General features: G+C 44.5%; 1 protein-coding gene across 2 annotated transcripts in view; it reads left to right on the top strand.

Annotated features, from left to right (window-relative positions):
- The window catches only part of LOC139753289 (uncharacterized), a 111,616-nt gene that overhangs the window by 5,013 nt on the left and 89,909 nt on the right, over positions 1 to 16,694 (top strand). For both annotated transcript variants that reach the window (XM_071669572.1, XM_071669571.1), the window contains exon 2: positions 9,881 to 9,995. In XM_071669572.1, the coding sequence (XP_071525673.1) occupies positions 9,881 to 9,995 (115 nt within the window). The remainder of the gene's footprint in view (positions 1 to 9,880; positions 9,996 to 16,694) is intronic.

The following is a 16,694-nucleotide window of genomic DNA, read 5'->3' as shown; positions in this document are numbered from 1 at the left end:
CATTGGGTGGAGTTACTTACAACATTGGATGGAGGTAACTACAACATTGGAAGGAGGTACCCTCAGCATAAAGTGCAGGTACCCTCATCACAGGGAGGAGTAACGCCCAGTATTAGGTGGAGAGATACCTGACAACATACACCAGTGGATGTGGACACATACATCATAGTCTGCCAGTTACGTACAATATGTAGAGCCTTTAGATGCTATGGTAACACTGCACACATGTTCTTCACCTGACCTCAGAACTATATGCTCAGCCAGACAAATGCCTGTGACTTTTAATGAAGAGGGCAGTAACGCAGCCTGCCTCGAAATATTTTGAGTTATCAGAGCCTTACTTTAGTAAATACAAATTGAACAAATATAAAATGATTTTTTTTTAAGTCACACTGGATGGCATCTCCTCCCGCCGCCTCTTCATAGTCAAATAATTTTCCATTTGTTTTAGATATTCTTTTTTTTTTAAAAAAAGCTTTTGGTGCAAACAGTTATGGTTGAGGGGGTAATCCTGGACCATCTTTGCTCGGTGAAAATGTCGGTCTGATTCTCTTAAGAATGCTGAGCGGATACCATTCTTTTTTAACCCTTCATTGATGGCCAGGAAGTGTTGGATCCTTTTTTGTTTTGTGTGTGTGTGTGCCTCAGACAATTTCCTGATACGAAGCGAAGTGGCATCCTGGAGTGGAGGTATGAAGAAGGGAGGGGGAGTGAGTGAGCCGTGGTTGAAGTGACGCGGATGTGGTTGTGTTGGGGGAGGGGTGGTGGTAGTGTGGTGTTGGGTGGTCGCTGGGGGAAACTAGAAAGGTGGTTGTGGTCATGAGGGAGGAAGTACCGGACACGTTTACCTGGAGGAGCAACACTTGTAGACACGTGTAGATTGGTCATGTGTGAGGAGGCTCAGGTAGTGTCCTGGCCTCAAGGAGGCCGAGTGTTATCCCCAGCTAGTATTATGGCCTCAGGGAGGTCGAGTGTAAGACCCAGCCACGTTCTGGTCTCAGGGAGGTCAAGGGGGGATCAGATCCAGCCAGTCTCCTTTATGTATCACCACATTACGGTGCGAACTGGGTCTGCAAATACGCTCCTGTTACCTTTCATGTTTGTGTCATTGATGACGAGACTTGCTAGATGGCACGAGGCAGTGATTCAACTCTGGCCTTTCAGCACTGCATTCCGGAGTGTGTACAGTTCTCACTTCCTCTCGTTTCCCAATCAGGGTCGCTCTACCCGAGCCAATGGCCGCAGGACTAGTTAAGTAGATCGTTTCTGGCCATGATTTATTTTAAGATGGTCGTCTCAGCCTGTGGTGCAAGGAGAGCCTCGTCCTCCCTCACTCCTGTCCCTTTGTCATGGTGTGATTGCACCATTCCTGGTTCCTTGTCCTGGTATGGTGAGCGTCATTCCTAGTTCCTTGTCTTTGTGTGGTCTTCGTCATTCCTAGGCCCCTTGTCTTGCAGTGGTCCTTTGGGACTGCGCGCGAGAGGCTACAACACCACTAATTTTCTGTGGTATTCTTTCCTTTGTGTTTTCGATGATCGGAGAGAAACCTTGTCCATACTTGTCGTGAAACCGAGAAGTTTGTACTCGTTTGTGTGTATATATATCTTGACTGTCCATCACATTCATGACCACAAAGGCGGGAGTACATGCATGACTCGCTGGGCCGTGTGCCACTTTCTGGTGTAGGACTTTAGTGATGTGCATCAAGCGTACATCAGGGCCTGGTGTCGCCAGAGGTTCTGTCTAAAACCGGTCTCCATTCCTAGGCTCTGATGGAAACCAAGAGATTTGAATATGAAAAGCTACGTCTCTTCGTTGTATATTAACTAACTGTTATATTTCTTTCTTGTATCTCCCCTGATGATGTGATTATTACACGAAAGTGCACTTGGGAACTTTCCGTGTTTCATTTCCCCGTGGACTCATAGGAATATATATATATATATATATATATATATATATATATATATATATATATATATATATATATATATATATATATACCATTCGCCATTTCCCGCGCTAGCGAGATAGCGTTAGAACAGAGGACTGAGGCTTTGAGGGAATATCCTCGCTTGGCCCTCTCCTCTGTTCCTTCTTTAGGAAAACTATATATAGAGTTTGATGCGTAATTTGATGACCACATGTTTCATCATCCTCAACGTGAAGATTTCCGACAAGATGGAAAATACATTCTTGTGCGACTCCGTTGTGTTGTGTGTTTGCTTTCAATTTCTTTTTATCTGTAGTTTCGCGCTCTGGCGGACTTCGGCTCTGAAATCGGACGCTTTCACTTTAGTACTCCCCTCCTCTCCCCTCCCTCGTCCCTCGAGAGGCATGTCATCCACGGAATCACGGTAATTCCAGAGTTCGATATTGTATGCAAGTCACTGTTGTTGTGTAAAACAAATGGATTCACGATGTTGTAGATCAGAAAGAAAAAAAAAAAAGGGGGTATAGCACTTTCTTCTACCACATGACTGAATCTGGAATGCCTTTGATACACTAAACAGGATATTGAGAATGAGATATTGGAGTGACAAGTCTTGAAGCCGAGTCAGTTTCTGTTATCACCCAGTGTAATATTTTATTCACTGTAAGATTCATATTTCTAGATTATGAGGAAAAATGGGGAACACAGGTACAGCAACCGACACGGGGAACACAAGCACAGCAACCAGACACCATAGACTCATCATTTAACAGCAACCAGACACCATAGACTCATCATTTAACAGCAACCAGACACCATAGACTCATCATTTAACAGCAACCAGACACCATAGACTCATCATTTAACAGCAACCAGACACCATAGACTCATCATTTAACAGCAACCAGACACCATAGACTCATCATTTAACAGCAACCAGACACCATAGACTCATCATTTACCGTTCTCTTGAGGTTTTCTTGAACATGACTTTGTTTATTACTTTTGCTGCTGGTTATAGCCACAATATTCCTCATAAAACACAGTCATCATTCATTTATATTAATCTCGCATGACAGTCGCAACATACAGTGCAATATTGTTTGTTCCAAATTTCATCTTTTCATCTTTCTTTGTGTCGCCAAAGGACAGATCCCCTTGCAAAAGTAATATGAGCTCTAGGGCTCGGTGATATGTGAAATTCGGGCCCATCCTCATGTCTTATTTGTGGGCAGTATTAACATTGCAACACCCTTGATACGACCAACGCTCACCGGAACTTTCGAGACAAGTGGGTGACCGGTGAATGAGATTCGCTTCATATGTGTTTCGAAATGACTCGAAATCTACTTGTGAAGCAGTTGATAAAAGCGAATTACGTTTACTGTGATGCACCACCACGACTGACCCTCATACTCTGTGGCCATCACCAGGTCCACTTACCAGGTGTATCGGCAAGAACGGAGTGTATGTCTTGTAATGACACTTTACAATTAATTCCCACTTGACGTGACGATGTTGGAGATTGTGTCCCGATGAAGTGGTAAAGTTGGAGGCCACGATTAGGCTCTAGGGTTTAGATTAGTATTCAGTTTATATATATATATATATATATATATATATATATATATATATATGTATATGAATATCTTGATCACGCGCAAAATTGTGATCCTTTCCAATATATATATATAACTACACGTCTTCACGCATTGGAAACCAACTCCGAACTGAAAGTTGCGGCAAACTAGACATTTGTGTAAGGCGCACAGCTTGTGTGTACACACGACCGGAAAGCCTCGCGACCTGATACTTGATACGCCAAAGTCTGTGTGATGAAAATTCATTCGTCAACAAAGTTCATGTTCGTTAACTTCAGAGGGCGCTGTAAAAGGTTTACAGCTTAACCGGTGTTCGTTCAGATGGAACTAGTTCTCTCTGGGAGTTGCTAATGGAAGCGAATTATGCAAAATAGTCTTAAAAGCTGGAAGGGTGTCGTATTAAATCCTAAGCTGCACTATATGTGAAGGTTGAAGATAACAGCCACACAATTAGGACCCTCGTTGAAGATTTTAAATCCTCGGGTTCTCAGGCACAAGGTATTCACATCTCTCCGCAAGAGACAGGGAACAGGCCGTAAGAAAGACAAGCTTCCTTAGCGAGCAGAAGAACAGGAATAAACAACACCACATCTCCCGAGTGGCCATCAGCGGTACAGTGTTGCCACTCTGTGGTCCAGTGATAACTCTCAGCGTGCGATGTCGAACCCAGGAATAGGCTCAGTTGTCACGTCTTTTTCTCTTGGAACTCAGAAAAAATATGAGAATTATTATTACAAGTACGACGGCCTGTACATAGAATAATAATGCTCTTTTAAGAATGCTTTATGAAAATGATGTTATTTACTTACCAGTGAAGAAATCGTCGATAATATTTGGTAGGCCAAATATATCCCAAAAGTTGCATGTATTGACGACTGAGTGCTTGGACGAGGAAGACGAAGTAGCACTAAGGTTTTTCCTTGCGTATCTGCCCGGTTTTGATATTTATTTACGCTGAAGTTGCAGCCTCGTCCGCGGCTTCCTTACCGCTCCCATACCAGCGTTGCTCCGTAGGAATATCAACCATGACTCTTTTGAGTGCAAGGTGTAACACTATCTGTCATGTTAATGGAACGTGTAAGATGATAATTCGTGGATATCTCTTTGGAAAGTTGATGCGTGCGCAGTTTAGAAAACAGTTTGAAGATATTTAAGTGTATTTGAAGTGCGTTGAGGCTCTGACAGTACATCCGTTAAGTGTGTTTGTACTTATAATCTTAGAACATGGCACGTATCACTTTTTTTTTTGGTCTACTTATTATTGCACAAGATTATTGATTGACAAATCCATGTCGCTTACGTATTGTTTCTCGGGATGTACTTTCACCTTTATAAGTGCCTCTAATTCGCTGGTTGTGACGCTTGCAGGAAATTCCTTTTCGTTGAAGATTTTTTTTAAGACATTTTAATCTGGGAGTGGCGGAAGGTGCGGTGTGGAGGGGAAGAATTTCCCCCAAGTCTTTCCCTTGATGTATTTATGGTAAATGACGACAAGGCTAAGAGCCTTTCCCCAGTCGAAGCTATATTGGTTTATAAAAGTTGACAAAAGATGATTTGAAAAGAATGAAATGCACTGGAGATTGATTTGAGTTCCTGTGGTGTTTCTCGGCCGAGTCGAAAGTTTAGAGGTATAGAAAGAGGGAAAAACGCAGTGCAGAAGGAAGGGAATCCACAGCTTTGCTGTGCGTGGGAAGGAGAGATCATAACGTTACTTCCTCGTGTGGCTAGATTTCACACAGAAGCAGTTGGAAGCAGCAACCAGTCGAATGCCGCGGGGTTCAGGTCTCTAGGGCCGGGATAGATACAAACAGCTCACGAAAATGGTGGCTTAGGTATTACCCGTAGAACCGAGAACGTGAGAAGAACTGACAATGTGGAAGCAGTGTACCATGCCTGAGCGACGAATGAGACCTGTGTGACAATAGCTTGCTGTTTCAACTTTCAGTAATGTAGAAAGTCCTTCGTAAAGTTTGTTCACACAGTAACGTAATTACCTACTGACCTTGAGCATGACCGGCATGATAGTGGGTGTAGCTCGTCACACGGGGTGTTGTGGGCCAACTTTACCAAGTGGGTCCCAACAGCCTAGCAGGACACTCATGTATTTCACTCACTTGCCTTCCTAAGCACCTCGCATTCCATTGCCGCAAGCTGTATACTGCTCATTCAGGTGTATTTCCGTGTGCTAATCTTTGCTTTTGAATCCTTTTTGTGTGTATCTTTTTTTTTTTTACTTAAGAGTTTGTCTTGAAATTATGAAAGAATTGGATACTCAGTGCTGTGATGAATAAGAATGCGGATTCCACTTTCAGGCACTTTAAACACAAACCCACAGCCGTTCATTGAAAATCATAGGATCTATATTGCCACCAGTCACCCTTTTACTTATAATGCAGATCAGCGTATCCTTGATACCGACTGAGTAATTGATGATTGTTGACGTTGGAGCTCATATCATTTTTTCTGAGGACTAGAAGTGACGTGATCGTGTTTATTGCTATTCCACGAAGTCCCGGCGGGGAATAGCGCGAAAATTGTCTCTTCCCGTTGTTACTACCCTCAAGTGGTTGTTACACACACGAACGTGGACCTCAAATCCGTGAAACTGTGTGGAATGTTTTGAGCTACGGTGCTGCCAGACATTATTGGTTCCTCCGTCCCCTCAGTCACTTGAAGGCATGGTTTTCTGTGGAGGTGCGGAGCCCACCGCAGCCATATTTATTCCTGTTGCCTCAGCAGGTGTCCTCCAGCCAACGCGACGGTCAGGTGTGGCTGGGGGGAACTCCTCTCCTGGGGAACGCACCGTGCGACTTGGCCTGCTGCTGCTGCTGCTGCGGCTACGCTTCCTCACCCGGTAATTGTGGTCATTTGGGGAAGATCGCGCGGGAAGTGAGTGTTCCATGTACGAGACGCAATAAACTGATACATGATCTTTTTTTCCCCCAACATCGCGCACCTGACTTTATTACGTTCTAGCGAAAGCCACAAAAGACAATTACGTGTAGTCTTGTACGTACAAAATAAACAAAGGAAACTTAAAGTATCACTGCAGAACTTTCGACCATCACTACCGGCTTGGAACAAGAACTAATAAGAAATAGTGTTGTGTCGAGGTGCGGCTGGCCGCGTCAGCTTGCCTTACTCACGGCCAAGGTGTTGGGTTTGAAGACAGGTGTGGTAGCAATCGCCCTTACCTCCCTCACCAGACTGTAGTTAGACTTAAGGAGGCCTTGTCAGTCGCCGGTCGGCTTCCCAGCCGCTCTTCGCCCTTTCCTGTCCTTCACTCTGTTCATAACAGCTTCCTTCCTCCAGTGTCTTCCTTCCTATTTGTAAGGGCGAGATCTTGATGCCTCCTACCACTGTTGTGTCACCATATAGTCAAGAAGTTTGGTAGAAAAGTTAAAACATTGTGAACGTTAGTATCATATAGAACCTGTGTTTTAAAAGAACAATAAGTATAGGAGGTATAATGCGTCATTCTGGTCCTGCGTCGTTTCGTCTTGCGTCACTCAAGTCTTGCGTCATACAGGTCCCAGAAAGTACCGTACTATACCTTCTTCCTTGTGCATCCACAATGTTTGACACTCAGGTTGAACATCTTGGCTTTAGAGGCCCTGCCTTGCTACTCTCTCTCTCTCTCTCTCTCTCTCTCTCTCTCTCTCTCTCTCTCTCTCTCTCTCTCTCTCTCTCTCTCTCTCTCTTTTCCTGTTGATATTTTAGATATGTTTTAAGGTACCTGTGTCTAGAGTGTGTTGTGATGCGTGTGGTGGTTCATGGCGTGGGTGAGCTGCGTGTCAAGTGCGTGATGGATTTTGATGCGGGTATTGAATATTATTATTTAGTGTGTGTGGAAGGCTTGTTTGTGTGCTGTATTTGTGTGGATGCGATGTTATTTTGTATGGCTTTATAGAGGTGTTCCGTTTGGATGTAATGTTATTATGGTGTTGATGCAACACTGTCATGTGGATGTAGTGGTGCCATGTGAGAATGTGGTGTTATGTTGTATGTTTATAGCACCATGTGTATCCATGTTATGGTAGCTATGTAGGGTAGATGTGATGCTGTATTTATAGATGTACTGCTGTGTTGTATGTGGAGCTATGTTGTGTATTATCAGTTTTATATTTTAAAGAATAAATAGGTTTCGTTGTGTTTGTCGATGTTAGGGTGAGTGCCGTTTTGATGTAAACATTTCTGTTGATTTAAATTTTTTCCTTTAGTACTTTTGCCTGTGAAATGGCCATTATGTTCCCACCTGAAAAGTTGGTGGACTCGACTGTTCGATGCTGCAAGCCCCCATCCTAGTCATCAACTAGGGAAGATAACCCGGGCTAGGCTGTGGACCAGTGTGGCACAACCTAGCCTAGCTGTAATCTGGTTCTGTTCCTTTGAAGCACAGTGGGTTCCTTAATGCTTGTTGGATTGTATACTATTTTCGGTGTCACAGGACCCGGACGTGTGTGTTATGGTCTATAGTTGTACCTATGGTACCCTTACTTTCGAGCCGGTTTTAAGTGGTACAGTTTTTACCGAAACTTTCGTTCAAGCGAAGAATTATTCTCGTGCGAAGATCGGTGACTTTGGTCCTCCATAATATTTGATATTTTCCCCCAATGTGTCATTATTTATACTCCATATTCACATTGTTTGGATACAGTTAAATGGTCTCATGAAAACTTTCAGAAGTAACGTGTGTGGATGAAGAGATCACCGCAAACATCAGAGGAAATCTTAAGACTTTCCAAACAGGAGTTAAACGTTTTTTCAAGGTAGTTTGTGCGATTTGGGTTATCACTGTGTAACGACGTAGACGTTTGGTCTCTTTGTTGTTCTGCTTATATTGAGGTTCAGTGTGTTATGCATCACGAGGCGCGGCGCGTTGTGTGCTGCGGGCATATCAAAGAGGCCTAGGTGCGCATTCCAATCGTCTGCTTTCCGCCATCTTTGCTTCCGAGATGGAGGCGACACAGGCATTCTAATCGAACTCTTGTAGCAACTTTAGGATTTGGGGATTTACGATTGAGGTACTAACATCCTGACGGATGATGCTTGATGAATGGCAGGGTTATAAAGAAAAAGAAAATTAAAGAGAAAGAAGGTGCATGTAACAAAGTGAAAGTCTGGCGGGAGACCAGAGCTGCTGCTCATGGCTGCTTGTCCTACTGGTGTTGATGGGCGCGTTGGTGAAGTCGTTGGACTCTGGCGTCGTGCTCCCCGTCATGGCAACATGTGGTGACTGTGGCGATTCAAGCTCTTCACCAGACGAAATCGTAGGTCAATGTTACTCGATGGACACGTCGAATTTGTCTGCTCTGGTGTATTATGAGGCAGAGTACTCACTGAACACCAGTGGATCAATACTGAGATTTGTACTTAAATAAGATAGTCTGCCAGAGAGGATATAGTTAGAATAACGAATAATGCGGTTTTGATAAATGTTTCTTTTCCTACACCTCGAAGCTTTGGAACTCTCTACCCTTTCACATCTTTTCCAATAACTATGACCTGGCACATTTTAAAAGACAGGGTTTTCACTTCCTCCAAAATTCGTAAATACTTTTCCCTCGTCTCTTCTTTTTCCCTTTCATTAAACCTCTCTTTATTTGAATTAAGGGCTGGCCTTAATGTGGATTTTTTCTGTCCGTGACTGGAGCCCCCCTCCATAGAAAATGGTATGGCTACGATAGCGACTACTAATTACCGCACTGTAATGTTGAGGTGCTTTGTGAAAAGTGATAGGTCCACGTAATTGCCGAGTAATAAGGTCCTTTTGGCCGTTATTTTTCTCTTTAATCAGTATCAAGTTTAATGATTGATGGAATATTTATCCGTCAGCGTCGGATAATCATCTCAGCAGCGACCAGAGACGCGTGAAGCCTAGTATTCACGAACTGCACTCAGGTTCTTGTGTGTGTGTGTGTGTGTGTGAGAGAGAGAGAGAGAGAGAGAGAGAGAGAGAGAGAGAGAGAGAGAGAGAGAGAGAGAGAGAGAGAGAGAGAGTCTAGTACCTAGTACTTAATGTTCGTAATGAAAATTACTGTATTTTTTTTATCCAATTTTACGGATGTAGAGAAAACGAGAGTAAATTGTACCCCACTGTATTGTTTACAAACTCATTATTGAACATGGTCTGGGCTTACCTCTTCAGGAAGCAACAACACACACGTCTACACACATAAACCAAGATCTTTATTTGTATTTATCGTAGTTACATTTATATTTCTCGTTCGTTTTACATATTTTGTGTGTAATAAAGTTATGTTTACATGTGTGTCTGTTGTTTAATGTTTGGTTGCCAGCCAGATTGCTTGCACGCCTCACTAAATCGTTCGTTCTCATCTTGCAGAAATCGTTGTCTCGGTCGGCTATCACCTCAGAGGATTTCGAAGACAGCGGCTTCTACCGAACCCGCACCAAAGGCCTCTTCCGCATCTGCTACCCAGAGAGCAAACCCAAAGGAGGTGAGTACACCACACGGCTCCCCTCTAGTCACGAGGTTGCGAGGTATTGTTAGGGTTGACGAGCCTCGCTACTTCCTCCTCCTCCTTACCGGACGCCGTGGGTGAATATATCAAAGATGAGGAGCCCGCTTGTCCGCGAGTCGCTCTAGAGGTAGCGGGTGTTGCACACACCCAGCCACGCCGCCACACCTCTGGGAACCAAACCAGAGAAATCTTTTGTTACATAATGAGTTGAAAACGTCTGTGTGGTTTATTGATGAATAAACGAGTTCCTGTGCATGTTGGGATTATTTATAGGTAGATTTATGTTTTTTTTTTATATGTTTAGAAAATTGTTGTTAAGAACTGAAGTGATCATATATCTATGTTTTACTCGACCAACGCGTTGGAGTGCTTGCTTCTGTGCCCAGCGGCACGCTGCAAACCCTGACCGACATTCGCTTTTCTTGATCACGGAACTGTTGTTTTTTTTGCTGTAACGTGTCTCCTTCTTCCTTCTCCCGTAGAGACGACCTGACACTCTAAATAATTCCTGTACCAGCTTTTTGTTTAGTGAAGTAGTTTAACGTTCTCGACGACCCTTCCCTGTTAACGACTTCTAGAAGTGGCTTGAGATGGATTGGAATCCCAGGTGAACCTTTGCAAGGCGAGGGTGAATTGATGATTCGTTAGGAGAACCTTATAAAGGTAGCGGTTGCTGGCTCGCTCGCTCGCTCGCTCCATGGAAGCGAAGGCCAGGCTAGGGCAGACTCTCCCACACTACCACCGCCGCATGAGGCAGGCAGACCGGGTGTAGTGAACCCGCTACACTTGATTTGCTGCTTCCCCAGCATCGACCTGACTTAAACCGCAGACGACCTGCTGCTGCAAGTTTCCTCATTCCCGTCAGGGGAAATATCATCCAGCCTTGGCTATTGTATCGCCCCCTCAGGGCATCATAAAACAGTCCGAGGAGCCGCGAAAGCTCTTCAAAGGGAAGATGTCTTAAAGTGGTTTAACCTCAGAGGCCAGCGACAGTGTGGCGTTGATGACTGCACCAAGGCCGCCAGTAAAGGCTTGCGGTAAGATGGAGACAATAACAACCTGAGGGCGGCGGTGGTATTGGCGGAGGTGGTTGCCTGCCGACACTGGTAAGGCAGGAGGCGTGGCAGCCCCTGGTACCGTTACCGACCGCCAGCCAGGACTCCAGGAGAAGAGGGAGGTGGAGGGCATTGGTGGTGGTGGGGGGTGTAACTGCCGCTCGGGCCAGCTAGGGGTTCTGGGGTGGCTGTGTGGGCAGCTTCTTCAGTTGAAGACATGTCGCTCAGGAAACTATTTATCCACAATGACGAAAACAGTTATGGAAGGGAAACGTAGAGAAATACTTAAGGGTTACCGAGGTTGTTTTATGTTTTCTAAAGGCTGCGCTGATTCCAGGAGTAGGAAACAGTTGACCCCTTGAGTGACAAGACCGGTTGAGAGTCACTGAAGAGGGTGTGCTGATATGGTTGGGACATAGGAGAATGAGTGAGGAGAGGTTGACAAAGAGGATATGTGTCAGAAGTGAACGGAACAAGAACAGGGAGACAAAATTGGAGGTGGAAGGATTAAGTTCACAAGATTTTGAGCGAACGGGGTCTAAACATGCAAGAGGGTGAAAAGTGTGCATGGGATAGAGTGAATTGGAACGATACCAAAACAGGGGTCGACGTGCTTTCAGTGGACTGAACCAGGACATATTTACATGATTATATTGAGTGTGTTATCGTATGATTATAGTCATATGTAATTCTTCAAGCATGTGTTTTGCCAGTATATATATGTTGTATTTGTTTCTCTGCATGTGTCTATAGTGTTATGTATACATCTGTGTTTGTTGATGTATATGTGTGCATGTAGGTATACGTTTAATTGTACATATTTGTATGTACTTTGGTATGTGTGTGTGTGTGTATATATAAGCTTTGTGTTTGTGAGTCTGTCTGTTTGTGTACTCGTGCAGTAGGTGGCGTGATGAGAGAGGCACCACACGCGGGAGGAGGTTGGTTCTGTGCACACCCACTACAAGTATTTCCGAAGGAGTCGAGCTCGCCAGGCCAGAGCGTTGGTTGCTGCAGCACCCTCCCCACACTGGCGGTGTGGAGGTGATAGTGGGAGGGAGGGAGGGGTTAAAATAGTGGTGGCATCGTGGTATGTGGCCTCGAGCCTCCCTCCACCATCGGCTGGGTTACGCAACAGCCTAGTCACCACATGCGCGGTTGTCTGTCAACTCAGCGTAGGTCATCAGGACGAATTAATCAACTTTTTTTTTTCATATTTCAGTACATGTGAATATGTATGACCTCACTGTTTTTCTAGTGTTAGAATGGAATTTCCTGAGCTAACGAGCCGAGTTGAAGGGAAATTGTTAATAGATATACTCAGTTCTGTACATCTGGAAGGCTCTTTCTTCCTCGTCTGATGTAGTCTTATTACTCCTCTTCTTTAAGTCTTGTAGTATTGATGGTGGTAATAAGTCCAGGGATATTGTTGCTTGTGGAATTTTTCCGCACCGTAAGGCAAGCCAAGGACGAATTAAAGTTTTTGTAAGTAGCAAACTGTATTCGATCACACTGCTGGTTGCAAGCACAGCGTCGGCTTAGTTCCAAGTGAAGCTAAGGACGCACAACTCGACCACAAGCTTCTGTGTAACTTTTAAGTAGAGAATGTTGCCATACTGCTTATTTACCAGTGAAAACGTTGTCAGAAGTTTATCTTTCAGTAAAAAGACATGTGTATTTCAGCAAAGAATGGTTGTAAATAGTGCAGTTTGTCAGTGAAGATGCCAGATAGATTTATCATTATAGATACTTTGAAACTTTGCCAGCAAAAATGTTAGGTGTTTGCTGGAAGAGGCTGTGGTTAGTTTGTTTACTGTTGAAGAGGGATTACTTAACAGCATCAGCTCAGGAATCTCTATGAAACAGTTTAATTATTGTAATCTGTTCGTGACCAAATTATTAAACTATGTTGCGCCACAGTTGATAGATAACATTTTAAGTGTTGCATGTTTGGCCCCGAGGCATTCGTGCGTAATTAGATTTGTTTTTGTGTGTTTGTTGCGGACAGAGCTTGCTGGATGCTCTTTTTACATGTGCTTGATGTATTACTTGTGGGTGTGGTGTGTGTCTTTGTGTGTACTGCATGCTTGATGATGCTTGTGTTTCTTGTGTGTGTATATGTACCTATTGCTTGAGTGGTGGTAAGACAGGTCTCCAACACTGCTGAATTTCAGACGCCTTTGTTCATGACACACCCCATTACTGCTCTAGCGTTGCTACTTCAGTTGTTTCAGGAATTGTTGTCGGTTGTACAGATGGTCAGTGACATTCGGTCAGTTACGCTGCCTCCTTGCTTGTAACTAGTTCGACGGACGTGTCAGTAGATCAGACGGATCCGTATCCAGTTTCATCAAGATGACCCGGTCCAGTCCACCTTCAGGGGCATAATGCTAGCAGTGCAGCAGTTGGACTTCAGAGCTTTGCTCGTTGTATATCATTGTGGGGAAGTATGTGAGAGGCAGGCCTCTGGAACGCAGAAATATTGTCACTCAAAAGGACGTTCTTTGTCTGTCTGTAGACACCTCGCCTCCCTGACTTTCACGGAAGCAAGTTCTTCTTACCCAACGTTGGCTGGCTGGCTGGTCCCAGCGGGCGTAGCCAAGGTGAGCCAGTGCTGTAGTGTTCTAGGGAGCAGGGAGAGGTGTATGTCTGCTTCGTAGAATGAAATTATGAGCTGGTATGTCCTCTGGGGCCGTGGTCATCCCAGTGGGCAGTGAGGGTGTTTAGAAAGGAGGGCGTTGGGAGGGGCCGAACCGTGTCCACCTCCCTTATAGAGTGTCTATATACCTCTTGTGTCCTCAGTCACTGTACCTTTGATCCTCTTCACAAGCATGTCATCTACCACACTCAGCCTGTGTGTTCATACCATCATTAAAGGCCTTTCGTCCGTGCATCTCTTACATACATTTTCTAAGCTTCGTATCATTCCTCCATTTTCAGTCTTTGATACGTTCTTTTCATTCCAACTCTTTTATTTTTTGAATTAGAAAAAAATAATAAGGTTTCGTATATATATATATGTCATTCATTAGAACTGGAACGTGCACTCCATCATGCAGACTTCCAATCACACACTGCAGTCACATTTTTACCCATTCACATGAACTCTCACTTCCTCTCCGAGTCCTCTCCCTTGCATGACGACTATCGCCCTCAGCAGTTTCCCAATTACCATCCTTACTTGTCATCATCATCCAGTTACCTAAGTCCATATGCTCACTGACTACCACACTTAGTATTACCTCCTTTCCCATGTCCTTGGATCAGATGCACAGAGACAGCCAACGCCATCTGTAGGAATTCGTTTTCATGGAATGGGGTCTACAAAGCCACACCCAGGCAGGGAGCAGGAGCACCCAGTTCCCTTATCCTAAAGTTTAAGTCACCAGTTTTTCCCTCATCTCCGCTCGAACACTGCGGTCGCTGCTTTCTTCAGTAAAGCAAGGGACACGTCCTTTCGTGCATTCTAAACGTCCTCCTCCAACACATGGGGCATCAGAGCCCCCCAACACCATATCCCTTCCAATTCCCTTCATGGTTCGGTTCACATGAGAGTATCATGTGCATGTAAGTTTTGGAGAGAGAGAGAGAGAGAGAGAGAGAGAGAGAGAGAGAGAGAGAGAGAGAGAGAGAGAGAGAGAGATGAAAGTTAGTGGGGCAGTAGGTGTTGCCTGCGAACGCACCACGTTCACGATGGCCACAGCGGAGACAGACTCGACTGAGCACAGTGTCTGACGGGTCTCTACCCAAAGGAATGCGTCGACGTCTTGTGCGGGTCGTGACACAGCTTGTTCACTTGTATATATATTTTTTTTATTTCGAATTGGTAGGGAGAGGGAGGAGAGGTACTGTGAGGCGGCCAGGGAGGAGGAGGAGTGAGGGTCTAAACCATTTGTAGCTCTCGAAGTCGTTGTGTTCTTGGCTGTCCGTTGGTGACATACTCCCTCCAGCTGTGGTTGGTGTGCCTGGCCACCTTGAGCTTAATGGTTGGTCGGTATCAGTGGGACGATGACTCTCCTGGTGGCATTCCAGGACGGGTATGTTGGCCGTGACGTCACTGGTCAGTGATGCATACCATCCTTTGTGGCAAGTCAGCTGACTCGACTCCTTCCCTCCTCCTCCTCCTGCCCAGCCCCCAGGGAAGCAGTAAGGTGACCCCTCACCTTAAAGGGCCTTGCTGTGGCGTGCACGACTCTCCCACCACCACACCAGGAGAGAGAGAGAGACCCCTACCCACCCTTCCCCCGCGCTCCCAAGACATTCTCTAGCAAACACACACACACACACACACACACACACACACACACACAAAAGACCAGGCATGCCATCTGCTGGACGCTGGGCCTCCATAGCTGTCTGGACGCCTCCCGCCACCAGGTTCTGAGAGCTGAAGGTTCCTCCTGGCTACCAGCTGGCCACTGGAGCAAATCATAAGCAACAATACAATCCACAGGTGAAAGAATCGCCAAGACCTATAACTTTCTCGTTCACTAATAACATGGCTGAGTGAGTGAGTGTGTGTGTGTGTGTGTGTGTGTGTGTGTGTGTGTGTGTGTGTGATGTCATTGTTCAAATCCATTAGGTACGTACGTAGTGAAGTGGCCCTTTTCATATGCCTCAGTGACAGGCAAGTGAAAGGCATACATGGCCATGTCCGTCAGTACGTCTGTCCTTATGTAATGTTCGTCCCGATTGAGCGTACTTTAGTTTGCGAGATGAACTGCTTCTCCTACGATGGCAGAGAACTGAATTGAAAACGTCGCCTATTTGTTCCCTGCAAATTGGAGATGTGCACGTGGTAGTGGCCTCCACATGTGGAGGCCACAGATGCATTTTCACAGAAGTTATTTTGTGTTGGACTTAACGGTAGCCACTTTATGTAGAACCTATTTTCATGTAACATTTTTTTTTTGTGGTTAGAAAGATGTTTTTCCTTTTTAAAAAGAAGATAATTCCGCGTTTAGTGATAATTCTCAGTCGTTTATTGTAAAAAAAAAAAATGATGTATGATTTCGAAGTGTATCATCGTGTTCACATACCATTACAGCTATTTTGTATCTCTCCCTCACATGTAGCTATATATATATATATATATATATATATATATATATATATATATATATATATATATATATATCCCTGGGGATAGGGGAGAAAGAATACTTCCCACGTATTCCCTGCGTGTCGTGGAAGGCGACTAAAAGGGGAGGGAGCGGGGGGCTGGAAATCTTCCCCTCTCGTTTTTTTTTTAATTTTCCAAAACAAGGAACAGAGAAGGGGGCCAGGTGAGGATATTCCCTCCAAGGCCCAGTCCTCTGTTCTTAACGCTACCTCGCTAACGCGGGAAATGGCGAATAGTTTGAAAGAAAAGAAAAGAATATATATATATATATATATATATATATATATATATATATATATATATATATATATATATATATATATATATATATATATATATATACGCCACTGGAGGCACGCATGCCGTTCCCATATGCCTGTAGTGTATCTGTACATACATACACCATATATACATACATACATACAACATACATACAACATACATACATACACGACCTGGGGTGGGTGGTTATGGCGAGGAACCAACACGAGAGTGAGG

This window comes from Panulirus ornatus, chromosome 14, assembly GCF_036320965.1.
Source record: "Panulirus ornatus isolate Po-2019 chromosome 14, ASM3632096v1, whole genome shotgun sequence".
NCBI lineage: Eukaryota > Metazoa > Arthropoda > Malacostraca > Decapoda > Palinuridae > Panulirus > Panulirus ornatus.
Note: the sequence above shows the minus strand (reverse complement) of the source record. Positions and strands in the feature narration are given on the sequence as shown.